Source organism: Zootoca vivipara, chromosome 8 (assembly GCF_965207765.1).
Source record: "Zootoca vivipara chromosome 8, rZooViv2.hap1.1, whole genome shotgun sequence".
In the NCBI taxonomy this organism is placed as follows: Eukaryota; Metazoa; Chordata; class Lepidosauria; order Squamata; family Lacertidae; genus Zootoca; species Zootoca vivipara.
This window is the reverse complement of record NC_142591.1, coordinates 85,173,246-85,198,740: the sequence shown is the minus strand read 5'-3', so window position 1 is coordinate 85,198,740 and position 25,495 is coordinate 85,173,246. Positions and strand designations below refer to the sequence as shown.

Genomic DNA, 25,495 nt, shown 5'->3' with positions numbered 1-25,495 from the left:
TACGCCACTATTTCAATTCCATTGAGTTCAATGACTTTTTAGCAACAACCTTTCACATTTTTTTACTTTAGCTTTTTGAATGCTATCCATGCTGTCTCAATTTGTGCAAGCTGTCTTGATACCTGGTCTTGGGGGGTGGGGGAGAGAAAAGGAGGATAGAAAGAAAGAAAGAAAGAAAGAACAACAATAACTTTCTAGCCAGGAAAGAAAGGAAGAGGAAAGCAAGGGAGGTGGACCAGATGATCCCTAAGGGATGTTCTCCCGACTCTGCAATTCTACCTATTGTTGTTGTTTAATCGTCTATATCTATATCTATAATTCTACCTATAAAAGGGGCTATTTCCTAACCCGCCTCCTGCTTCCATACATGTTGGGGGGGGAGAGAGAAAAAGATCACAATAATTTTCTAACCATGAAATAAAAACAAAAAACCCTGAAGCAAAGGGGGGTCAGACTAGATGGCCCTCTGGGTTCCCAGGGAGCCCTTCTCCCCCCTCCCTCCTGCTTCCATATTTGGAGGGGGGGGAAATAGAGCAGAGGCTGCAACTGGCAGGCCAAAGTCAGGCCCCCGCGATGCATGATGGGACGTGGGGTGAACGGTTTCAGGTAAAGCCCATTATTAAAGTATCAGCCCCCCCTTTTTTGCCGGTAAAGCGTCGTCTAGCAACCCCTTCTCAACTACCCTCCCCCCGTGAGAAGAAATGGTCTCTACTCACGCAATAACCGTTAGGTATGAGGAGGGAAACGGGACGTTTTTGCGGGGGTTGGGAAACCCGAGATGAAGAACAAGCAGCTGCTCCACTCCGCGCCGCCTGAGGAAAGAAAGAAGACACGCGCCGCGCGGGGGATTCTGGGAACGCGGCTGCTCGGGACGCGCCATTCCCGCTTCGAAATGGGGGGGAGGGAACGGGTCCAAGGAGAGGAAAAGGAGGAAGTTGGATAGGCGCGGAGCAAATAGAGTGGTGAATGTTTTTTGGGAGGAGGGTTAATAATCTTACTAACGGTCATCAATGTGCAGATGAAGTTAATACGTTTTCTTTAAATTTTCTCCCCCCCTACCAGCGGTGTCGTCAATGGAATAGTCCGGTCCGGTGAAAGTGGAGGGGGGAGTGAAAAGGGAAAACAGGCTGACGGCAGCGTGAGGCTAGCCTTTTAGAAAGGTAATCCCTGAGGTTGTTGCTTTTTATGGCAACATATCCGGTGAAACAGACTTGCGGATTTTAGAAGTCAGAAATCCCAGTTTCTTTCACTGGACGATTCCCCCCCTCCCCGGATTCGACGGGTTGGAACGATCCAAAAGGGAGCATCATGAAAGAGTCCAACAGACCGCAAAACATGGGGGAGAGCAGCAGAGGAGAGGACGATTCCATGGAGAGAAGAGGATGGGGGGACGGAAAGGGAGCTGTCCCGCGGCGCATGCGCCTTCTAGGCCGCCCTGCCCTATCGGAAGGCGAGAGAGGCAGAGAAGACAAAGGCGGCCGCTCCGCCCCTCCCTCGCTTTTCAGCTCTCCCCGCATATAACGCGCCCCGCTTTTCCCGTGACTTGGTTTTATGGCCCCCCGACAATAAGCCTCCCTCTTTCTTGTTTGGGACACTTCCTCAGGGGGCTTTGACGGGAGCCCGCCATGGCAGGGGGGCAAGGTGCCCTCGTCCCTGCAGTGGAAGGGATCGGGGCCCCAGGCAGCCCTGAGGGGTACCAGGCCTCACCCATGAAACGGCCACCAGCGTCAGGTGAGCCTGCAGGCTCCTCGCACCCATGCCGGCCCTGCAGCAAGCCTGACGACGACCTTGCAAGGCGGACCCCCCGTGCCACCGCATCTTCCCCGCTGCCGCCGTCCAAGATGGCTTTCCGCCGGGCCTACTCCATCAAGGACAAGCTACAGGCCATCGAGCGCGTGAAGAGGGGCGAGCGGCAGGCCTCGGTGTGCCGGGATTTCGGGGTCCCCGGCGGCACCCTCCGCGGCTGGCTGAAGGACGAAAGCAAACTGCGCTGGTTCCTGGACCAGTTGGGGGGCGACGTGGGCACCCACCGCAAGAAGATGCGCCTGGCCAACGAGGAGGAGATTGACCGCGCCGTCTACACGTGGTTCCTTGCCTTGCGCCATCACGGTGTGCCGCTCTCCGGACCCACCATCCAGGCCCAGGCCGAAGCCTTTGCCCGGCAGATCTATGGGCCCGAGTGCACCTTCAAGGCCAGCCACGGGTGGTTCTGGCGGTGGCAGAAGCGGCACGGCATTTCCAACCAACGCGAGGGGGGCGGCCTAGGGGTGGTGGGCGACACGCCTGCCCTCCGAGCGGAAGCAGATGCTGTTTCCCCCTGCTCGGCCTTCTCCGACCATCTCCGTCCGCCCGCGGCTGCTGCGCCACCAGATGAAGGCGGGTACAGCGATGACCAAATCTACAACGCTAACATCACCGGGCTTTATTGGAAGCTGCTGCCTGGCCAGGCCCGACTGCCACAGCCTTGCTGCCTCCCGCAGCCTCTTCCATCACGGGCGGTAGACCGGGTCACGGTACTGCTCGCCGCAAATCTAACCGGCTCCCACAAGCTGAAGCCATTGGTAGTGGGAGGCCTGCGGGACCCTCCTTGCCTCCAGTGCCGCAAGAGGGAGACGCTCTCGGCTTGCTACCGCTACAGCCCCCGGGCCCGGCTGGGTCGCTCCCTGCTGCGGATTTGGTTCTTTGACGATTTCGTGCCTAGCGTGAAGCGCTTTTTGCGTCGCAGCTGCCTCCAGCAAAAAGCCGTCCTTCTGTTCAGCTGCCCCTCCGTGCACCCCGAGGAGCCATCCCAGCTTCAAACTCCGGACGGGTCCATCCGAGCGCTCTTCCTTTCCAAGGCGGCAGGAGGGCCGCTGGGAGGCCGCATTTCGGCACCGCTGGAACATGGCGTTGTGTCGGCCTTCAAGCAGCTCTACAAGCGGGAGTTGTTGCGTTTGGCCGTGGCGTGCCTAGTGAGAGGAAGATCCATGGGGGAGTCTGAAAAACCTGGTGGAGAGCTGGACTTTGGCCGCTCTTTTCTCCTGGAGGATATGCTCTGCCTAGCTGGCCTGTCGTGGGATCTCATCCCGGCTGGATCCATTGAGAAATGTTGGCTGCTTGGCCTGCGTGCAGCCTTTGAGCCCCACTCTGGAGGGGAAGAGGAGGAGTCGGGAGAGGCTTCTGCAGGTGTGGACAACCTGGACTTCGCTGACCTCGTACACCTGGCTGCCCTTACCTGCAAGGGCCTGGCTCCAGAAGAAGTGGCCGATTGGCTCCACTTAGATGATGTCATTCCGGACACAGAGGAAGGGGAAGGCGAGGAGGAGGAAGAAACAGTTGAGACAAGAGATGGTGGAGGTGGCGGGAGGGGTGGAATGGGAGATAGTCCGCTGCCCACTGCCCAGGAAGCAATACAAGGCCTGCAGAAGGCCTTGCGCTGGCTGGAGAGCCAGGATCCCCAGGAAGTTGGGACGCTGAAGGTGGTCCAGCTCCGGTCCTTCATCAGCATGGCGCAAAGGCTGCAGAAGGCAGCTGAGCCCGACTCTTGGCAAGGAGGCTTAGAGCAAAACAGCTAACCAGATTATTGCACTCACCTACATATCTGGTGGAAGTGTTTACTCTTTATGCAGCAATAGGAGATGGTGCCGTGTGCCCATAATCACTGGGAGGTGCAAATACGGCACAATCAGGGCAGAACAGGATAGTTCCTTCCCCCCTCCTTATGAGTATTGGGGTGAGGCTGTTAAAGGGGCTTGACTCCCCAAGTTCTGGGGGTTGGAAAAAAGCGGCTATTACAGGAGAGGTGCCTCTGCTCCCTAAACCGTTTGCTCAGGGTGCAATTCTTGCCTGATCCTCATGGTGGAACCATATGGACTTCCTTCTTACTTAGAATTTTTGCATGGTGGAGGTTTCCTTTCGAACACACTCTAGGCAGGGTAAAATTAAAGACTTGTCCTGTCCAGCAAACAGGTTGAAAAAGTTGTCGCAAGGTGGAGACAATCTCGCTGCAAGTTCAAAGAGATTCGGGGGGGGGGGAGAATGCTCCCTGCAAAAGGGGTGGGGAGTTTGCAGTGGTTTTCCAATGTCAAACAAATATTGAGGTGTAAGCTGGCCATGTGGGAACACTCTAATAGAATAAGGAATGCACAGAAGTACAGGAGAGCGCTCTAGAATTCAAATGTTACTTAAAAAGCAGTTATGTATGAAAGGGGCAGAGCTGTGCAATGGGAAGAGAGCCTAGGCAGGAGTATAGTACTCCCTACCTATTTTATGCCGTCCACAGCATCAGAACTGACTATTTGGTAACTCCCCTCACCCACCTTTTTTGTAAGCTTATCACACTTGTTGAAAGGGCTGCTTGCTATTCCCCTCTCCATATTTCCTCCTTAGTTTCTTGCTGAATCTCCTCTTTTTAAAAATCAACAACTATGCCTTTCTAAGAAGCACACTGGATCAGGACTGGTGAGATCAGGCATCCCCAAACTGCGGCCCTCCAGATGTTTTGGCCTACAACTCCCATGATCCCCAGCTAAGAGGTCCAATGGTCAGGGATGATGGGAATTGTAGTCCAAAACATCCGGAGGGCCGAAGTTTGGGGATGCCTGGGTGAGATGCTCAGGAAGCTTTGGGTGACAGAGAGATGAGGTGGTGCTAACCCTCCATGGGTTACGAGTTACTTGGATGCTTCGGAAATAAGAGACCCGCCTTGCCTGCCAGCCAAAGAATCAATTTAATGAAGTGCAATGGTACAGCTTCTAGTCTCTCACTTGTGAACAGACTTGAATTGGACTTCAGAGACTTTAATTTTCACATCTTGTGAGTGTTTGGAGCTTTTGGGGGTTAATGCTGTCCTATTACAGAATTTTGGGGGGGGGGGGACAAAATGATTCCTGAACATGCTCAAGAAGCAGACTCTTTTTCCATTTCAGAGTACAGCAATTATTGGGAAATAGAAGCCTTTTATTCAATTGATTGTTTTCCAATTCTGTGATAGAGATCAGCAGGTGGGATCCAGTTATTTTAATGTAATGGATTTATGCCCTTCCTTTTGCTCCCTGGCCCCAATAAGACAGTGGCTGTTGGGTTCTGAAAGCAGTTGAGTGGATCCTGAGTAATAACAAAAGAGAAACACATGAGGCTTGTCCTGCAAGACTCTGAGCACGTGGGAAGTGCATGCCAAATGCCTGCCTCTCTCCCTGTGTCAGGTCGTTTTACTAACAAAAGAATTTCAGCGCAGCATCTTGTAAGAACCAATCAAATTCTCTCTGGACATTTCAAAATGCCACGTGGGGCAGAGTGAGGTAATAATAAACTTATTTAAAACTATAAAGACTACTTTGAAGCATGCATATTAAAACAGATAAACAGAGGGCAAGGAAGGAAAGCACTTCGGAAATCCTGCGGGCAATAAACTCAGGAAAGAAATCTACCTACAGAGCTACATCAAAGCTATCTTATATTTTTATGGTAGGCAAGATGCTTTGAAAGGATGCCTGGCAAGTAAGCAAATGGTTTGTGTGAATGCGTGACTGCCAGGCCTAGGGAAAATTGGAAGAGATGCAGCGCCTTGCTGGATTAGATCAGAAAATATGCTTAGTCAAATGATGCTTTCATCATGACACAATGGCCTGCTCCATTCGTCATAATTTCTCATAGCATAGAATCATAGAGTTGGAAGAGACCACAAGGGCCATCCAGTCCAACCCCCTGCCAAGCAGGAAACACCATCAAAGCATTCCTGACAGATGGCTGTCAAGCCTCTGCTTAAAGACCTCCAAAGAAGGAGACTCCACCACACTCCTTGGCAGCAAATTCCACTGCCGAACAGCTCTTACTGTCAGGAAGTTCTTCCTAATGTTCAGGTGGAATCTTCTTTCTTGTAGTTGGAATCCATTGCTCCGTGTCTGCTTCTCTGGAGCAGCAGAAAACAACCTTTCTCCCTCCTCTATATGACATCCTTTAATATATTTGAACATGGCTATCATATCACCCCTTAACCTTCTCTTCTCCAGGCTAAACATACCCAGCTCCCGACATGACCACCACATCTCACCGTTTTTATGTTTTGTTTTGTTTTGTTTTATTTTTCTTATTTTGATATAAAGGAAAGTCAAGAAGGAATGCATTGTATAAAACAGGAAATGCTAATTAAAATAGTAACAACTAATAAACCATATATGAGCCAGGTTCAAATCTATCCAGCTCTAAAGCTGACCGACCAGGCTTGATCAATGTCAGCCTACTGAGGCAGCACTGAGTATCAGACAGAATGGCAGGAATGTAATTATAACTTCTTTTGATTACATGTGAAAAACCAACCATCTGGTAAGCGAACATTCAACATAACTGAATGTTATCTGCTGAACATGAGTGCAATTCCAGGCTAGAGTTCCTGTGTGCAAACAATGACTCATTTTTTTTTTACAACAATTCACAATTTTACCACAATAGGTATCTGGTGTGGTAGTAACTCTAGGTGTGTATAATGAAATAGCATCAGGAGGTAATGTTTTCATTATTTTCCCCCAATCATGCAGATTGGCAGATTGAAGGAGACCTTTCTGAATCCAATCAGAAAAACACCTCCCCATGTTTGTGTCATGTGCCATATGAATAGGCATCATCAGAGGCAAAGTCTTCAGCATTCTCCAGGTTCCTTTCGGACAGCCAGCAGCCGTATGAGGAAGAGGTCGGGCGCGTTGAGCTTTCCCACGAGTTCGCTGAGCCTCTAGGGGTGCAGCCAGGGTCATGGCCATTGCCAGCTCCAGAATTGTATTCTGTGGACCTTGGTGCCCACAAAGGACCTGAGGGGGTGAGAACAGAAGCAAAACCATGGAAAGGAAAAAGTTGATTGATTTAAAGTAAACAGAATTACCGATACAACATCACATAAATCCTGTGGCCTAACTCTTTGATCTCCAAGCGATTCCCCGAATAGCTGGCAATGGGCCAGCCCATGAACCGAGCCGCTTGCTCGGCGAGCCCCCCCCCCACGCTGCACTAAACTGGCGCAGCGCGGCGCTGGGACTCGCCGAGTGGCAACGGAAATGGTGGCTGCGCAGACACCGAAAACCGCTTCTGCGCAGGCACGATTTCCGGCGTCTGCGCAACTGCAGAAGCTATTTCCGGTGCTGCAGACATGCGCAGACACCATTTCCGGTGACACGCTGCACCCGTCCAATGGCTGGATAACCTTGCTGATGCCTGTCTTAGCCCATCTAAAAGGCCAGCGGAAAATGCCATTTTCTGTCCCACTCCGCTTTAGTTCTTTAAAAACTGTGAAGGGTAAAGATTCACGAACTCTATGACTCTGTGCATTTTGAACAACAGGACACACAGCTAAGAGAGGCAGCGCATCAGCAATGTCCTCGCTACTTACTTCCGTCATAATTTGAGTAGCCGATTGTTGCACTAGAGTTTGCGATGCCTCTTCTGAAGAAGAAGCTGGCATGTAATCTGCATCTGAGCCAGGCCAGGAAGCAGAAGGTGCCAATGCAATTACAGTCGGCAGGGGCTCAGAAAGAGGCTGCAAACATGGAGGCTGTTTTGGCGGTAATAATTTTGGACCATTAGCAGTAATGACTAGAGGTTGCAGCAACGGATTAGACAGTTTTGCGACCTCATCTCTACACAAACGCCAAATGTGCAAGACTTGTGGAGATGCCTAAGGATAATTATGCAGCGTAATTCCCCACACTATCCCATTTTCCTGTATCTAAAGTACCTCGCTCGGGAAACCAAGGACAGAATTTTGCAATCTCTAACAACAATTTATCAACAAGGGAGACTAAGTGCTTACCATGCCCTACTTGATCTATAATAATAACAATAACAATAATAATTTATTATTTATACCCCGCCCATCTGGCTGGGTTTCCCCAGCCACTCTGGGCGGCTTCCAACAGAAAAATAAAACACAGTAATCTATTAAACATTAAAAGCCTCCCTGAACAGGGCTGCCTTCAGATATCTTCTAAAAGTCTGGTAGTTGTTTTCCTCTTTGACATCTGTTGGGAGGGCATTCCACAGGGCAGGCGCCACCACCGAGAAGGCCCTCTGCCTAGTTCCCTGCAACTTGGCTTCTCGCAACGAGGGAACCGCCAGAATGGCCCTCGGTGCTGGACCTCAGTGTCCGGGCAGAATGATGGAGGTGGAAAATAATAACTTATTCTTATGCTTTTCCTGCAATTGTGATAGTCTGCTTCCCATGATCTCACCTGAAGGGATATTTGGGGCTTTTTCCAAGCGAATGAGATCATTCGGCCCACGGACCTTTTGTAGGGGGGGTCCACACTGCCCAGGGATAGCTGCTAACGTCTGAGGGGAATCCAGGGCAGAAGTTCCTTCTGTGGCCTCACACGGTTTCTTCCTTCGCCTCACACGCTTTCTTTTTTTGGGCACCACAGGTTGGGTCCCGAAAGCAGTTGAGGAACTGGATCCTGAGTAATAACAAAAGAGAAACACATGAGGCTTGTCCTGCAAGACTCTGAGCACGTGGGAAGTGCATGCCAAATGCCTGCCTCTCTCCCTGTGTCAGGTCGTTTTACTAACAAAAGAATTTCAGCGCAGCATCTTGTAAGAACCAATCAAATTCTCTCTGGACATTTCAAAATGCCACGTGGGGCAGAGTGAGGTAATAATAAACTTATTTAAAACTATAAAGACTACTTTGAAGCATGCATAATAAAACAGATAAACAGAGGGCAAGGAAGGAATGCACTTCGGAAATCCCGGGGGCAATAAACTCAGGAAAGTAATCTACCTACAGAGCTACATCAAAGCTATTTTATATCTTTACGGTAGGAAAGATGCTTTGAAAGGATGCCTGGCAAGTAAGCAAATGGTTTGTGTGAATGCGTGACTGCCAGGCCTAGGGAAAATTGGAAGAGATGCTTTCATCATGACACAATGGCTTGCTCCATTCGTCATAATTTCTCACAGCAATCCGACATGACCACAACAAGTGGCACCCCAGATCACAGCACATGCACAAACTTTGAACGAAGCACGCTTGCCTGGGCCCGATCGGAACCTGTGAAAGGAAAAGTCCTGTCTCCCTTGCACTGTGAGCAATGTACAATTTCGGTCCCTTTTTAACACTTCCAGCTCAACCCTATGCTGTGTTAGGCCCACCTATAGCTCAGTGGCAGAGCACATTTAGAAAGTATCGCACTCTATTCGCAGCCAACCCCAGGAAGAGGTGGGAAAGAACTCTGAAACGGTTGTTTTGTCAGAGTAAATATTGATTCAATATAATGCAGCTTCTATGCTCCTAAGGCGCTTCAGTGCACTACCAATAGCTGTGAGCCACAAGGGCTATGCTTCTGAATGCCAGTTTGCTGGAAGCCACAGGGAGAGGGCTCTTTGTGCTTGGATCCTGCTTATGGGCTTCCCAATAGAGGACAAATCTGGTTGGCCACTGTGAGAACGGGATGCTGGACTAGATGGGCCGCGGACCTGATCCAGCAGGCTCTCCTTATGTTCTTATTTAACCAGCCAGTCTTTGGTTCATCTGCAATTGATGTTTACCTCTGCCAAATGTGTTCCTTTGCTACTTCCATCAACACCATCCTCTGTACCAGAAGTGCAGCTTCTTTTAAAGGGAGGTACAGTGGAAAACAGGGACTCGGCTGGCGCTGTGGTCTAAACCACTGAGCCTAGGGCTTGCCGATCGGAAGGTCGGTGGTTCGAATCCCCACGACGGGGTGAGCTCTTCCTAATGTTTAGGTGGAAGTTCTTCCTAATGTTTAGGTGGAATCTTCTTTCTTGTAGCAATGGATTCAAACTACAGGAAAGAAGATTCCACCTAAACATTAGGAAGAACTTCCTGACAATAAGAGCTGTGGAATTTGCTACCAAGGAGTGTGGTGGAGTTTCCTTCTTTGGAGGTCTTTAAGCAGAGGCTTGACAGGCATATGTCAGGAATGCTTTGGTGGCGTTTCCTGCTTGGCAGGGGGTTGGACTGGATGGCCCTTGTGGTCTCTTCCAACGCTATGATTCTATGAGCTCCCGTTGTTCGGTCCCTGCTCCTACCAACCTAGCAGTTTGAAAGCATGTCAAAGTGCAAGTAGATAAATAGGTATCTCTCCGGCGGGAAGGTAAACGGCATTTCCATGCACTGCTCTGGTTTGCCAGAAGCAGCTTTGTCATGCTGGTCACATGACCCAGAAAAACTATCTGCAGACAAAACGTCGGATCCCTCGGCCAGTAAAGCGAGATGAGCGCCGCAGCCCCAGAGTCGTTCACAACTGGACTTGACTGTCAGGGGTCCTTTACATTTTACAGTGCAAAAGGCTCGTTTCTGCTAGTGCTTGTATGCTCAGGTAACTTTGGTACATAATAAGGACACAAGAGAAGCCAACATGTCAATAGGAAGCCTGGAGTTGGGTGTGTTTAATAATATTGAGGGCTCGGAGAGAGATGATGATTGCCACCAGTGTGGATTCTTCCCTTGCTGTGGAGTCACTGGGGGGGGGGGGGGAATCCCATGAGTGTCAATCTTCCAAACAGACCGCATTATGAAATTCAGATGTGCCACAGCTCCAGGCCACCTGCCCCAGAATTCTTCCCTATCTTCTTTCAGATGGTTCTCCATCCTGATCCCACCCACACATAAGATGCAGGGGCCTCCATCGCCTCTGCTACCACATGCCCACCCCCTCTTATCGCTTGCCCAATGTCCGAGCGCGGCTGGTGGCTGCCTCCACAGCGTTCATGACGGTAGAGCGAAGAGACCCCTTTTCCAGCTCATGCAAAGCGTGGATGGTCGTTCCCCCTGGGGTGCAAACAGCACTTCTCAGAACCGCTGGGTGCTCTCCTGTTTCGAGGATCATTTTTCCTGCTCCCTGGAAGAAAAGACAACAAATACAGTTTCGGGGTCGACGGCCGGGGGTAAGGTGGGGTGTGGATGGCGCACGGGATTTCCACACAAGGAACCCAAGTTCAAATCACTGCTCGATCACAGACAGTGTTAGAAACTCAGATATATAATCTAATTGCCAAATGACACCTTAAACCTAGGTTATGGCCGACACAATGGAATGTCTACGCTCTGGGTTTCCTCCCCGCCCCCCCTGCAAGGGGGTTGTTTGTTATTGTCAGGGATGCTGGTGGCTACCCTCAAGTGACGACGCTCCACACCGTCGTGTCTTCAAGGCTTTTATTGGTGCATACTTATTTACACTGCAAGAAATAGAGGAAACATGACTGTTCAGTCTTCATCAGAATCTTGCAATGGCGCTTTCCAGCTACGCGCCCAGCAAAGTAGTTTGGGGACTCCAAAGCGCCGCCCCTTGCTCCTACAGGAGCTGGCACGCCTCAAATCAGGTGTTGGGGGGGAAAGGGCACCTGTCTGCTGCCGGAGCCCTGTACCGACTTGCTCACTTCCTCCTGCCCTTCACTGGACCCGCTGCTGGAGCTCTGACTGGTTGAGGAGCTGGGCTTTATGATGGGGGCTGTTCTCTGTAACTCTGCCCCCTTACTGTTATTTTAAATAGTAAATCTCAAAGCAGTTTACAACAATGAAAACATCAAATTAAAAAGAATCCAGGAGAGGAGAAATTCAAGCTTCGAGGAAATAATTATAGAGCCTTAGCTCGGTCTGTAGAGCATGTGACTCTTAATCCCAGGGTTATGGGTTCAAGATCTATGTTAGGCAAAAGATCCCTGTGTTGCAGGATGATTGCAGGGTCTGGGTTGGTTCATATAGAGGCGGTCCTTGAGGTATTGCAACCCTGAGTGGTTTAACCAGCACTTTGAATTAGGCACAGAACCTACTTGGCAGCCCGTGCAGTTGGGCTGCAAACCGTCTTGCCCCAGTGTGCAACCTGGCTGCTGAGTTCTGTACCAGCCGAGGCTTCCGAACTGTCTTCAGAGGCATCCCTACATATAACACATTGCAATCATTTAAACCTAGGGGTTACCAAGGGAGATTATCGAGGGATGGAGGCTGTGAGATGGGATGGTGGAGAGACAGAGGAGGTTGGCCGTAATCACAGCTCCTTACCAAGAGGGTCTGAGCAGCAATCTTCTGGGCCATAGCTGTCGGCATCCCCATCTTTACGGCACCTTCCGCCAATGCTTCAGCAAACATGTACGCCTGTGGCGATGGGGAGAGAATAAAGAAGAGGAAACCGTTACCAGACCTTCTAATTAGATTAGAATAATCACTTTCTGGAGTTCAAAGGCTTTATTCATGCAGGAACTATTTACAGCATGAGATGAGAGAGCAAAAGTAGCAGGCATCTTGGTATCAACAAGTGGCGAGAGAAAAGTAACCAAAATGCCTCCGCTTTTAGGGGTAGAGTTAACTTAGACTGAGCAAAGATTATAAGCAAGTGCTGTCATGGTTGCTAGAAAAACAGTGCCCTCATGTGGTTTAAACTAACACATGCACTGACTTGAAGCTCAAGGCAAGGGTTAACTAACTTCTACTTGGCTAATCTGAATATGATGTTGGACTCCAACTCTCACCATTGCCACTGGCATGCCAAAGCAATAAGATGCTGAAGCGTCGTACTCTAGCAATTCCTGAAGCTCCAATGGGCAGCCATGCACAATGGGGGACCCCGAATGTAGAAAGGGGGTGGCCAAGGCGAGAACTGCAGAATATGCAGCCTTGGCCTTTAGATTTTCTTTCCTGGCTGTGTTTAAGCCCAATGCCATGCCTACTATGTAAAAGGCCACTTGCGGACCCAACAGAAAAAGCAGCTCACATAGGCAACGCCGCTGCCGCTCAGCCCCGTGTGGATGTCGATGTAGGATTCGGGGCCCTCTTCACACAGCCCGCTGTGAGACAGCAGCCTCTTCAGCAGGGCCACATCCTCTTCATCAGCGCAGGTGCCCCGAGCCACAACGGTGGCGCCCGCCTGGACCACGCAGGGAAGGTTGGGCATGATCCGCAGCACTTTGGTCCCAGCCGGAAGCAGCTGTGGAGCCCCAGAAAAGCAGAAGAGGGAATGTGCATTAAGTGTTGCAAGCAGGGATGCTTTACCTAACATTTAGCCACTACCCACAGGGAATGAGCTTAAGATACAACATTCTGCAGGGATTCCTAGCATTCAGAACAGGTTGTTTAAGGAGATGTAGTTTAAGCTGAGTGGATAATGTGAATATTACCTAGAGGTTATGGGGAATTTAAGGCAGTGGTTTCCAAATGTTTTAGGGCCACCCCCCCCCCACCCTGGTTCCATAAACTCATCCCTAGTGCGCCCTATCCTATTAAAAACATTCAGAACAGTAGCCAACGTGACCCACTAAGATAATCATAGAAGCATAGAATTGTGGGGTTGGGAGGGACCATGGGTGTCATCTAGTCCAACCCCCTGCAATGTAGCAATGTTTTGCCCAACATGGGGCTCAAACCCACAACCCTGAGATTAAGAGCCTCATGCTCTACTGACTTAGCTCTCTAAAACTGGAAACCATAATTGCTCATTTATTCAAAATCCAATTAAAACTGTTTGGTTTAATTAATTGAACGAAACAGATGAACTTAGTCCAGCGATACCAGCTTTTCAAAATCTGATAGTCATTTTCCCCTGCCACCCCTTGCCTCTTAGCATACCCCCCAAGTAACCCCAATACCCCCCAGGGGGCAGTTTCACCCACTTTGGGAACCACTGATCTAAGGGTTGTGTTCGACCAAGTTTTACTCTGTGCGAACCCATTGAAATTAACTAATCTTTAGACAAGCCTTTGCAGTATGAATTTCCTTTTTAACCAGCAAGTATTCACCATGGACTGCAAAAGAAGATCAAACCTATCCATTCTTAAGGAAATCAGCCCTGAGTGCTCACTGGAAGGACAGATCCTGAAGCTGAAGCTCCAATACTTTGGCCACCTCATGAGAAGACTCCCTGGAAAAGACCCTGATGTTGGGAAAGATGGAGGGCACAAGGAAAAGGGGACGACAGAGGACGAGATGGTTGGACAGTGTTCTCGAAGCCACCAAAATAAGTTTGACCAAACTGCGGGAGGCAGTGGAAGACAGGAGTGCCTGGCGTGCGCTGGTCTATGGGGTCACGAAGAGTAATAGAATCATAGAGTTGGAAGAGACCACAAGGGCCATCCAGTCCAACCCCCTGCCAAGCAGGAAACACCATCAAAGCATTCTTGACATATGCCTGTCAAGCCTCTGCTTAAAGACCTCCAAAGAAGGAGACTCCACCACACTCCTTGGGAGCAAATTCCACTGCCGAACAGCTCCTACTGTCAGGAAGTTCTTCCTAATGTTTAGGTGGAATCTTCTTTCTTGTAGTTTGAATCCATTGCTCCGTGTCTGCTTCTCTGGAGCAGCAGAAAACAACCTTTCTCCCTCCTCTATGTGACATCCTTTTATATATTTGAACATGGCTATCATATCACCCCTTAACCTTCTCTTCTCCAGGCTAAACATACCCAGCTCCCTAAGCCGTTCCTCATAAGGCATCGTTTAGTCGGACATGACTAAACAACAACAACAACAACCACAACAAATTCACTTATGCTTTTTGATTGATTTTTTCCTTACATGTTGCAAACCTCAATATGTTTATTTTTATTAAAGTGCAGATTACAACTAATTAAATAAGGGCCCCAGGTTAGTCATGCGCCTTCATTTCCGTGAGTCTACTCTGAGTAGGACTAGCACTGGCCCTCTCTGCTAACAGAGATTCTGTTTAAACGGCAGGTACCAAGGATTCGACACGATGTGTGCAAAACCTGGGTTCTTCCCATGAGCTGCAGCCTCACCCTATACCTGCACATACCAGGTTGCGGCAGCACTAACACCCTACTTCACAGTGCTGGGGGTGCCTATGGGGATGGGCCTGGGGTCTTGCTCCTCCAAGAACTCACCTCTTCTAAGGCCTGCAGTGTGACTCCAGCTGCCATGGAGACAACAACGTGTTTTTTGGTGACAGCAGATGCGATCTCTCGCAGAACCGCGGGGAGCACATTGGGCTTGGTGGCCAGGAATACGATGGTGCAGTTCTCCAGAATCTCCAAGTTACAGTGTGTTGTCTTGCACTCAAAAGTCTTTATTCAAAAGAGAGGTCACAAGATAAGAACATTAGCACTTCATGCTCTGCAGGTATACAGCCCAGTATACTGTTTCTGACAGTGGTCGAGTACATGGCTCTAGGAAAGCCACAACTGCGACGAGTGAACAGCACACACAGCTTCCCCACTCATGTACTCTAGCTAACTGGTGTCTAGACACACAGTGATGTGGGGCAGGACATTTCCCAGTGCTTAATTTTTCCATGGATCTACAGATCTGAAGTGCCCGTTTCTTTTTTTAATGTAACTTTTATTGAATTTTCAATTTTTTGCAAACTGACTTCAAATTAAATAGCAACGTCTTTCCATGTCCCAAGTGGTTTTGTTCATACCCTTTTCTACTGCATTATAGATCAAACACTTGTCTATTACAGAAAGCCCTCTAACACATTTACTTTGTCATTTTACTTCCGCTGCTCCTATCTCGAATCCTGCCTGCGATTTCATTTTATTATACTGTACAGTGGTACCTCGGTTTATGAACACAATTGGTTCCGGAAGTCTGTTCATAAACTGAAGCGTTCATAAACTGAAGCAAACTTTCCCATTGAAAGTAATGGAAAGTGAATTAATCCGTTCCAGATGGGTCCGCGGCGTTCATAAACCGAAAATTCATAAACCAAGGTGTTCATAAACCGAGGTTCCACTGTAGTGGTTCCAAATACAGTGGTACCTCTACTTACGAATTTAATGTGTTCCGAACGCACATTCGTAAGTCGAAAAAAATTGTAAGTCGAATCCCATAGGAATGCATTGGGAGAAAAAATTCGTAAGTAGAAGCAACCCTATCTAAAAATTCGTAAGTAGAAAAAATCCTATCTAAACCGCATCCAAGATGTCGGACGGAGCTCTGTTCGTAAGTAGAAACATTCGTAAGTAGAGTTATTCGTAAGTAGAGGTACCACTGTAGTCCAAAAAGGGCTTCCCTTCTTCTTTAAGAATTTCATCTTTTCAATCTCTTAATATTGCTGTCAGTTTGCCATTTCAACATACAGTACTCTATTGCTTTTAAAAGCCATTCCTCCTTTGTTAGAATGAATTGTCCTTTTCAAGCCATCCAAGTTAGCGGGCACCACTGAATGGAGGCTTTTAGCATTTCATGGCCTTTTTGATTCAGGTCCTGTTGACATTTGACCTTCACTTACCTGGAACTTTTCCAGGTTCCTATTGGATGGAGCACTGGCAAAGATGTTCACTGCCTGGACTTCTCCTGCGAGAGATGTGGAGAAAAAAAAGCTTGGCTGAATGTACGGCACCTTATGCCTTGCCCAAACATGAGCCCAGCAGAAGAAAGACCACTCTGTTTTTGCAAGCTGTCTTGCAAAAAAGGACAAGGCAACAAGTTCAGCCTCATCATATCTAAGTAAGTCAGAATAGATTCATCTGCAGCTCACAAAATTCTCTAGAAAAACACTTGTTCCCCACTATTGACAAAGGTGGATAAAGGAAAGTTTTGACCCTGAACAGATTCCAAAAGGCACAAATGAAAAGCCTCCGACATCTTCACCTCTGGGGGGGGGGAACCCCCTTAAAGGATTTCCTTCTCCAATCTCAGGGAATTTGGGCTCCAAGTGATTCAGGGCAGGGGTGGACAACCTGTTGCCTTCCAGGTGTGCAAGACTCTACCTGCCATCTTCCCTAACCACTGGAACGGAAAGGAGTCGTGAGCCCAACAACATACAGAAGACATCTGGAGGCAGCCCTGTTTAGGGAAGCTTTTAATGTTTGCTGTTTTGCTGTGGTTTCATAATTTGTTGGAAGCCACCCAGAGTGGCTGGCAATCCAGTCAAATGGGCAGCATATAAATATATTATTATTATTATTATTATTATTAATCCAGACCCTGCTTCCCTGGCTTAGATTGCGAATATTAATATATATGTGATAGTGTAACTAAAAGACTGTAGTAGTTCATCCTTTGCTAAAAAAACTCTCCAGACCCCCCAAGAATTATCAAAATTTTACCGTCTGGTCGCCAACATTCCATTTTTGAACAAGATGTTTGGGTGTGTGGTGTTGACCCTACTCCAGGATTTCCTGGGAAAGGGAGATTATCTTCAGCCCTTTTAGTCTGGTTTCCAACCTGGTTTTGGGACTGAAACTGCCTCGGTTGCCCCGGTAGATGACTGATGCTGGACGCTGGCCCCGGGGAGAATGACCCTGTTCCTTCCGATGGCGTCCTGAGCCACTTTTGGTGCCATCGACCCCGGTGTCCTTCCCGGGAGGGGGTTTCTGTGTGTCGTAAAAAAGAGGCTCCGGCTTTTCCTGGGGGGGCAGATTCCAGAAGGTAGTTCCGAGGTGCACCCCCCCTCCTGCTTGGCCCTTTTGTTTTCTGGTGTCCCACAAGCTTCCAACTTGCCCTCTACCTACCTAACATCGACATGAAACCCACACAGAAAGAGAATCTAGAGTTTTGGCGTTCGCAGTCACCAATACGCAGGTGGCACACAGCTCTGGATCTCCTTGCCATCTCAGTCCAGGGAAGCTGTAGAGGTTCTGAACCACCCCATGAATAGACTGGATGCAGATGAACAAGTTGAAACTCAAGACTGTACAAGGCAGGTGTGTTCTCGCCAAGGGGACCAACCAGCCCAGTGATAGGGTTACACTCCCCCTGAAAGATGGGGCTTGCCATTTTGGCATGCTCCTGGACACAGCCCTGCCCGTTGGCCAGGCGGCAGCTGTGGTCAGGAGTGCCTTGCTGCAGCAACCAATTGTGGAAGGCTCCTGGAGTGGTCAGGCCCAGCCACGGGGACCCATGCATTTATGTAGACAGGGGTCATGAGATTACAGTAAACAAACTCTAGATGAGATCACCCATGGAGTATGTTTGGAAATTTTGGGAACTCCTCTTAGCACATAATGCCTTTCAGGACCTTGTTACTCCCTGGCTCTACCAGCTGCTGGTCATACATTGGCTCCCAGTATGTTTCCGAGCACAATTCAAAGTGTTGGTGCTGACCTTTAAAGCCCTAAATGGCCTCGTCCCAGTATACCTGAAGGAGCGTCTCCACCTCCATAGTTTTGCCCGGACACTGAGGTCCAGCGCCGAGGGCCTTCTGGCGGTTCCCTCATTGCGAGAAGCCAAGTTGCAGGGAACCAGGCAGAGGGCCTTCTCGGTAGTGGCACCCGCCCTGTGGAATGCCCTCCCATCAGATGTCAAAGAGAAAAACAACTACCATACTTTTAGAAGACATCTGAAGGCAGCCCTGTTTAGGGAGGCTTTTAATGTTTAATAGATTACTGTGTTTTATTTTTCTGTTGGAAGCCGCCCTGAGTGCCTGGGGAAACCCAGCCAGATGGGCGGGGTATAAATAATAAATTATTGTTGTTGTTATTATTATTATTATTATTATTATTATTATTATTTTCCATGTGCAATTAGAAGTCCTTATCAGCTTGACTGTGCAACTGGCATGCTGTTAGCCAAGTTTCCCCTGCACAACTTACTAGGCAATTTGGCACTTCCATGGGACAGGATTTAGTCAGGGTTTGTTAGTCGGGGTATTACATGCTACAAGGAACAAAGAAGGGAATCATCAAAGACAGGCGAGTATCTTTCCATGAGCCGGAGTAATTTTCCATGATGGATGTAAAGCCATAAAAAGCTCAGTTACACTCCGTTACAAAACTTTCCCCCACCTCCCATTCTGGCACACAGTTTGCAGTACACTTACTCTGAAGTAAGCCCCACCTATTTTGCAGCCCGGTGCTAGATAATTGAGCTACTGTTTATAAAACACACAATTCTGTATTGCTTAATAGACATGGAGGTGGTTGTTGTTACTCAAGTTTTGTCATGTCTGAAGGCCTTGGGAAAATTATTCCACTTGGAGGTATTTCACAGGACAAAGTATGGCCTAAGGGTGGTCAGGACTCCACTCACCCCTTCTGGAAAAAAAACCCTTCTATGAACCTGTAACTGAAATGGGCTTTTGGTATTTTAGGCTCAGTTTAGTGATTTCTCCCCCCTTTCACTTTTAAGTCCTATTCTACTTGCAATCTTCAACTACAATCCTGTAGTAGTTTCTCAGAGTAAACAGCATTAGACTCAATGGAACTTAACTGTGCATAGGATTATAGGTGAAACTCAGAAAATCAGAATATCATCGAAAAGTGGATTTATTTCAGTAACACTACTTAAAAGGTGAAACCAATATATGAGATAGATGCATGACATGCAAAGCAAGATATGTCAAGCCTTTATTTGTTGTAATTGTAATTATTTGTCGTTAGGCGGGTCAATTATAGATGGAATGTAATTAATGAATTGCAATAGCGATGTTTATTTTTGTTTATTATTGTATTATTGTAACTATTTCTTTTATTACTGTGGAATTTCCAAAAGAAAGCATTTGCAAAAATTTAAGAGAAAAATAAAAAATAATAAGTTGCATTACTGAAATAAATGCACTTTTTGACGATATTCCAATTTTCTGAGTTTCACCTGTACACTGTGCTGTAAAATTAAATGAGCTTGCTACCAATGCTATTAAGATGCACTAGGCTCTGAACACCCAATTCCAGGCAGAAACAGAAGTCCTGTAGGACATAGACTTATGAATCTACATAGTGAGATTTTCTACCCATATAACCCAACATTATCTGACTCGGGTGTGTGGAACCTTTGGCCCGCCTGGTGTTGTGGAACTATAATTCCCATCACCCCTGGCTTTTGGCTATGCGGGCTGGGGCTGATGGGAATTGTAGTTCAGCACCACCTGGAGAACCAAAGATCCAGCACACCTGAACTAGCTTGGCATCAGAGATCTCTCCATCTTCTCCCACCTTCTCAAGGTACCTGCTGTTGTCACGATGCCTCCTCCCAACAGATACAGAGGCTGCCTCACCCAAAGGCAGTTCAGCCAGGGTCACCTAGCCGAGCGCCCTGAAAGTATTCTAGCCAGAAATCATTTTTTAGTCTGTTTTTCAACCGACGCCCTTTGCACCGTGCAACATATCCGCCACCTTTGGACCCCTCTCACTTACAGCAGGTTTACTCAAAAGCAAGCCTCACTTGCAATCCGATGGCGTTCATTTTTCCTACAAGGGGCTTTCCTAAACTCAAAAGGTTATTTTGTTGCTGATTTGGGCGCAACGGAGGCTTTTTCTAGGACTTTGTGCATGCAGGAGGTTCCCCTCCCCCCCCCTCACAAACTCTACCTTGCCTCTCCTACCTGCCCTTACCTGCCAGCAGGATCGCCTGGACCACAGCGCTGGCCATGCGCCCCGCCCCGATGAAGCCCACTCGCAGCTGCCGCAGTTTCTCCATCTCCGCCTCCCGCCCGACTTGCAACGGACGGACCGGATCGTGTCTCTTTTTTCTACCTCCTTCCGAGGAGCTGAGCTCATAATACCCACGTGGTCCAGCCCAGACTCCGCCCGCCGCTTGAGCCGGGGAGCCAATCGAGCCGCGCGGTTCCTCCCCCGCACGGTTAGCGCGAATCCCCGCCGCCCTTCTGAAGGCGGCCATTCATCTTTCGCCTCCGCTCTCCTGATTGGCCGCCGTTGGATTCCAAGCGGGGCGTGGGAGGACCGGCACAGCTTCCGGTTGGCTGGGCCGGCTCTGACGTCACCGTTAGAAGTGTTCATAAAAAAAGGATTTGCAGCGCTTTTGCCGGGAAACTTTTGAAATGCTCGTTTGGGGGAATCCGGAGACGCAGGCGAGGCAGGTGGGGAGATGCTTGGTTTGAGGGTATTTTATTTTATTTTATTGCATTCATATTCCTTTTTCTTCCTCTTCAAGGATTTCAGGGGGACGTGCATGCTTCTCCCCCTTCCCCTTTTAATAATCACAACAGCCCAAGGTCACACCCAGTGAGCTTCAGGATGGCCGAGTGGGGATTTGAACCCTGGTCTCTCACACACTAACCACCACGCCACACTGCTGCTGACTAGGGGGGTGTAACAGACCTTGCTGGGAGTTGTCAACATTTTCCTGTCTCCCAAATTATACGGGATTTTAAACGTCTTGGTGTCCAGCTTTAGCTCATTGCTTCTAGAGCTGCCACTGGCTCCCCCCCCCGAAATATCCGGATGCCATGCCTTAATATCATAGAGTTGGAGGCTACCACAAGGGTCGTTTAGTCGAACGTGTTGCAGTGCAGGAATCTTGACATGGTTTTTGGAGGCATTTTTGAAGGTGGTAGGTACCCTAAACCCTCTGTACAGTTTACCTGGTAGGGGGTCTTTTTTAAATAAAAAGATGATATAATCTCATTTTCTAAAGAATTTCCCGGTTGATGGACAGGAAACTGCCTTCTTGGTCAGTGTACCTCAGTATCGTCCACACTGGTTGGCAGCAGTTCCTTGGGGATTTCGGGGGGGGGGATGCCAGTCCTCCTTGGACATGCCAGGGATTAAACCTAGGACCTTCTGAGTGCTTTCCCACCTACAGGTGAAACTCGGAAAATTGGAATATCGTCGAAAAGTGCATTAATTTCAGTAATGCAACTTATTATTTTTTATTTTTCTTTTAATTTTTACAAATGCTTTCTTTTGGAAATTCCACAGTAATAAAACAAATAATTACAATAATACAAAAATAAACATTGCTATTACATTTCATTAATTAGATTCCATTTATAATTGACCCGCCTAACGACAAATAATTACAATTACAACAAATCAAGGCTTGACATATCTTGCTTTGCATGTCATGCATCTATCTCATATATTGGTTTCGCAATTTAAGTTGCATTACTGAAATAAATGCACTTTTCGACGATATTCTAATTTTCCGAGTTTCACCTGTATTTCTGCTCAAGGAGTGTTGACTTGAAACTTTCCAGGAATGCTTACTGCGTGTAATAATATGTCTGGCTGTGCCCCTAGCAAGAAGAGCATTCAGCCTGGTCTCTGTTTCTGGAGCAAAGGTGAAACTATTCATTCTTATTCCTATAAAAACGTCTTTAACTGCTTACCTAAAGAAAACCGGCAGCAAAAGCCCCAGGCATGCTGGCTCATGCTGTTGGGCCGTGCCTTTCCCCCTAAAAATAAAATAAAAATATTTTAGGGGTACTGTACCCTCCTTTTCCTACACATATTGAAATACTGCCCCTTCAATGAGGCCAAGCTTAGATTTACAAAATGTTTAGGGGTGTGCGTACCCCTGCATCCCCCCCCCCCAGGAAAAAAGCACTGCTGTTGGGTATGTTGCTAACAAAATGAAACCTCCATGTTCTCAGGCAGTCTATCTTGGAATGCCCAATGCTGCAGTGGGAGGGAATGGGGGAAGCTATTGCTTTCATGCTCTGCTTAGGGAACACAGAGAAAGATCTTGTCTTGTTTCTGACTCCCTATTGGCTACACTGAGTCCAGAGTTTCTGACAAGAGTTTCTTCCGCCTCTCCTCTCCTGGGAGATGCTGTGGCTTGAACCAGGGACCGCCTGCATGCAGGGCAGCTGCACTATGGTGGCCAAACTTGGCCCTCCCAACGGTTTTGGGACTACAATTCCCATCATCCCTGACCACTGGTCCTGTTAGCTAGGGATGATGGGATTTGTAGTCCCAAAACAGCTGGAGGACCAAGTTTGGCCACCGCTGCAGTCTATGCTGAACTATAACCCTTCCCTATATTGGAGTGGGGGGTGGGGGTGGAGAGAGCCTGTGATCAACCACTGTGGGGAAATCACATGCCGGATCAGATGAGCCTCAAAGTCTGATCCAGACTGGCTACTTCTATGCTTTTTCGGGGGCTGCCTTTGCAGGAATTTACCCCAAACAATTGGCTATCTTGGTCTATTGTGGAGCCAGATAGAATAATCTTCGGAAAACAATAGCTTTCAACAGGGCAGCAGTGCTATTGAAGTGCTATTAAAAACTTTGTGGGACACCCCCTTTTTCTCCCAAGGCTTGTTGAGCAACAGGGAATGTGAATTTTCCCCTTTCCCCTTAATTTTGGACAAAGGTCCCGGCTGGAAAAAATGTCTCCCTCTGCACTTTCCCCCTAGTTTTCCCGTTAGCAGCAGAAGGTTAAAGTCTGGTGCCCCACCATCACCACCACCCGATGTCTGCCTATTTTTCTAGGTGGCATCCTGTCTGCAAAGGGGGTGGTTTCTTTGACTTAACAGTGTTAGTAATTCGCTGCAAAAGACTCTCTAGTCTAAGCCACTTACAAAAAATTAACAGCCGGAGGCAAGGCGTAAAAGGAAACAGAATACATTGCAACGTGAAATCGTTAATAGGCTGTGTCATTTTAGGAAGCGAAACTTACTTTTTTGCAAATTTATTCAAGTTGGGGGGGGGTTAAAATTTGTGTGAGAAATTCAAATCTGCTATTATTTTTGTGGTGCGACATTTAGCTTGCTACATCTAGGTTTGATGAAGAAACACATAAGCTGCTTTCGGAAAACAAAAGAATTTCGATTTTGCCTTCTGAAAATGTCATGTAATGCTAAATAATAATAATAATAATAATAATAATAATAATAATAATAATAATATACAGGATAAGTGCAAGTACTTGGCAATCATTTTTTATTTCTATGCATTTTTTTAACATACATTTCACTTGCCAAGCAAAACTAAATGATATTAGTTCAATTTAAAAAATCCTTTTGAATTCCCCAGCCATGTTACAACTTCTTAGCACCCCACATTTTTGGTAATTTGAAAGTTGGAAAATTCAATGCGCCCAGCTCAGTCGGTAAAAGCACGAGACTCTGAATGTCAGAGTTGTGTGGGTTTGAGCTCCACATTGAACAAAAAGTTCCCTGCATTGCAGGGGCGTTGTACACTACTAGATGGATTCCTTCCAGCTCTAAAACTCTTACGACTACAGTGACCCACATACAGACCTAGCAAAACTTTAGCATCAGGAAACAGCAACAAACCACAACATACGTAGAATCATAGAACTGCAGAGCTGGGAGGGATCCAAGGGTCATCTAGTCCAACCCCCTGCAATGCACCTATCACTGTCCTTGCCTCTCCCTTGCAGGACACCTTCTGAAGATGCTGCGTCTTGATCGCTGGGCCTTCCTCTCGCTTCTCCTTCTCCTTGTTGTGTCGTCCACCTCTGGGTTTTTCAGCTGGCTCGCTCGAAGTGGAACCCCGGAAAGCCCCCCTGTGCCCCCCGCACCCACGCCAGACCCAGCTCACCTTCCACATGTGCCTTTTGAGATGACCATAGCAGATGAGAGGTTCTTAGCTGAGGCCCGGCGGCTGGATCTGTCGCCCCTGGACTCCTGCCACCATAAGGTCCGCCTGCAGTTTAAACCTCGGGGTGGTCTTCTCCCTGCATTGCGGAACATCTTGCATGCCGTCAGGGAAGTTCGCCCCAGAGTTTTCCGCTCTGCCTTCTACAATGGATCGTAGTACAATGTACAATGGATCATCTAGTCCAACCCCCTGCAATGCAGGAATACACGGTTGCTCCATACAGGGATCGAACCTGCGACCTTTGCATTATCGGTGCCACGCTCCAAACAACTGAGCCATCCAGGCCCCAATAATAATACTAATAATAATTTTATTTATACCCCACCCATCTGGCTGGGTTTCCCCAGCCACTCTGGGCAGCATCCAACAGTACTGTATTAAAAACACAATAAAAGGTCAAACATTAAAAACTTCCCTAAACAGGGCTGCCTTCAGATGTCTTCTAAAAGTCAGGTACTTTTTTATTTCCTTGACATCTGATGGGAGGGTGTTCCACAGGGAGGAGGCCACCACCGAGAAGGCCCCCTGCTTGGTTCCCTGTAACCTCGCTTCTTGCAGGGAGGGAACCGCCAGAAGGCCCTCGGAGCTGGACCTCAGTGTCCGGGCTGAACAATGGGGGTGGAGACGCTCCTTCGGGTACAATTCCAAAGAATTAAAGAAGCTTCCTTTTTCTAGAGGAGGGCTCACGAAGCATGTGTAGACCTAGAATAAAATAAGATCTTTGCATTGCCTTTAAATGCCTACTGAGGAATAATAATAATAATAATAATAATAATTTTTTGCTTATACAAGCCCATCTGGCTGGGTTTCCCCAGCTACTCTGGGCGGCTGGGTGGTCTTGGATTACAAATACCAATTTTAAATTTCCTTTTGCACTAAAGTGCTGTAGCAAAACAGGAGAATTCCCCCCCCCCTTCTGCCTGGTTATTTCCCTTCCCTCTTATCTTCATTGCTAGGTTGTTGCACAGCTTCAGTCGTCTTGCACAGACCTGACGGAAGAGGAGCTGGCCAAGCTGGGCGTCTCCCTGTTCAACTGCCAGGCCAGCGTTGAAGGACGTAGGACTTACCTGTGCACTGCCGACATGGTACCTAATCCGGTTTGGGAACCTACCTAGAATCTGACGAAGCAGCACCTGCCTATGAAACAGCTGCTGGAGGTGTGGGCAGCAGCCGTAGCTCCTCTCGCAGAGCTATGCCAGCTGCATTTCATTTTTTTAATGACCTGGTGCAGACAGCGAGGGTTATGCCCCGTAGCAGAAAGGCTGATGCCCCTTTACGTAAATGAAATAAAAATTAACCAGTCTAAACAAAGTTG

At 48.0% G+C, this 25,495-nt stretch overlaps 4 protein-coding genes across 9 annotated transcripts in view; 2 read left to right on the top strand and 2 right to left on the bottom strand.

Annotated features, from left to right (window-relative positions):
* Window positions 1-810, bottom strand: part of EEF1D (eukaryotic translation elongation factor 1 delta) — a 29,826-nt gene extending 29,016 nt beyond the window's left edge. For all 3 annotated transcript variants that reach the window (XM_088676063.1, XM_088676064.1, XM_035125363.3), the window contains exon 1: window positions 717-810. The gene's annotated coding sequence lies outside the window, so the exon portion shown is untranslated. The remainder of the gene's footprint in view (window positions 1-716) is intronic.
* A 641-nt stretch (window positions 811-1,451) lies between these two features.
* Window positions 1,452-3,945, top strand: TIGD5 (tigger transposable element derived 5). Its single transcript, XM_060277555.2, has one exon. The coding sequence runs from the start codon at window positions 1,626-1,628 to the stop codon at window positions 3,552-3,554; it is 1,929 nt and encodes a 642-aa protein (XP_060133538.2). The 5' UTR covers window positions 1,452-1,625; the 3' UTR covers window positions 3,555-3,945.
* A 2,088-nt stretch (window positions 3,946-6,033) lies between these two features.
* PYCR3 (pyrroline-5-carboxylate reductase 3) lies at window positions 6,034-20,409 on the bottom strand. Of its 4 annotated transcripts, XM_088676065.1 has the most exons (9): window positions 20,206-20,402; window positions 16,984-17,283; window positions 16,164-16,228; window positions 14,815-14,994; window positions 12,693-12,905; window positions 11,984-12,076; window positions 10,652-10,823; window positions 8,196-8,417; window positions 6,034-6,782 (listed from the first exon to the last, which is right to left on the bottom strand). In XM_088676065.1, the coding sequence occupies exons 1-9, from the start codon at window positions 20,288-20,290 to the stop codon at window positions 6,577-6,579; spliced, it is 1,536 nt and encodes a 511-aa protein (XP_088532191.1). In that variant the 5' UTR covers window positions 20,291-20,402; the 3' UTR covers window positions 6,034-6,576. The 4 variants fall into 4 exon arrangements, with proteins under 4 accessions (XP_088532191.1, XP_088532193.1, XP_088532194.1 ...); XM_088676067.1 differs by lacking the exon at window positions 16,984-17,283 and having other exon boundaries at window positions 20,206-20,409; XM_088676068.1 differs by lacking the exons at window positions 6,034-6,782; window positions 8,196-8,417 and having other exon boundaries at window positions 10,344-10,823; window positions 20,206-20,401.
* A 194-nt stretch (window positions 20,410-20,603) lies between these two features.
* LOC118089689 (protein brambleberry-like) overlaps window positions 20,604-25,495 on the top strand; it is a 16,815-nt gene continuing 11,923 nt past the window's right edge. Inside the window, exons 1-3 of the mRNA XM_088676060.1 lie at window positions 20,604-20,713; window positions 23,960-24,219; window positions 25,137-25,265. Coding sequence (XP_088532186.1) covers window positions 23,974-24,219; window positions 25,137-25,265 — 375 coding nt within the window. The 5' untranslated portion in view covers window positions 20,604-20,713; window positions 23,960-23,973. The remainder of the gene's footprint in view (window positions 20,714-23,959; window positions 24,220-25,136; window positions 25,266-25,495) is intronic.

Coding starts and splice junctions, on each gene's coding strand:
- TIGD5 (XM_060277555.2), top strand. CDS start 1,626: ATGGCAGGGGGGCAAGGTGCCCTCGTCCCTGCAGTGGAAGGGATCGGG.
- PYCR3 (XM_088676065.1), bottom strand. CDS start 20,290: ATGGAGAAACTGCGGCAGCTGCGAGTGGGCTTCATCGGGGCGGGGCGC. Junction 17,284..20,205: donor CCAGGCGATCCTGCTGGCAG/GTAAGGGCAGGT, acceptor CTGCCCCCCCAG/GAAAAGCCGGAGCCTCTTTT. Junction 14,995..16,163: donor GGAACCTGGAAAAGTTCCAG/GTAAGTGAAGGT, acceptor TTTTGAATAAAG/ACTTTTGAGTGCAAGACAAC.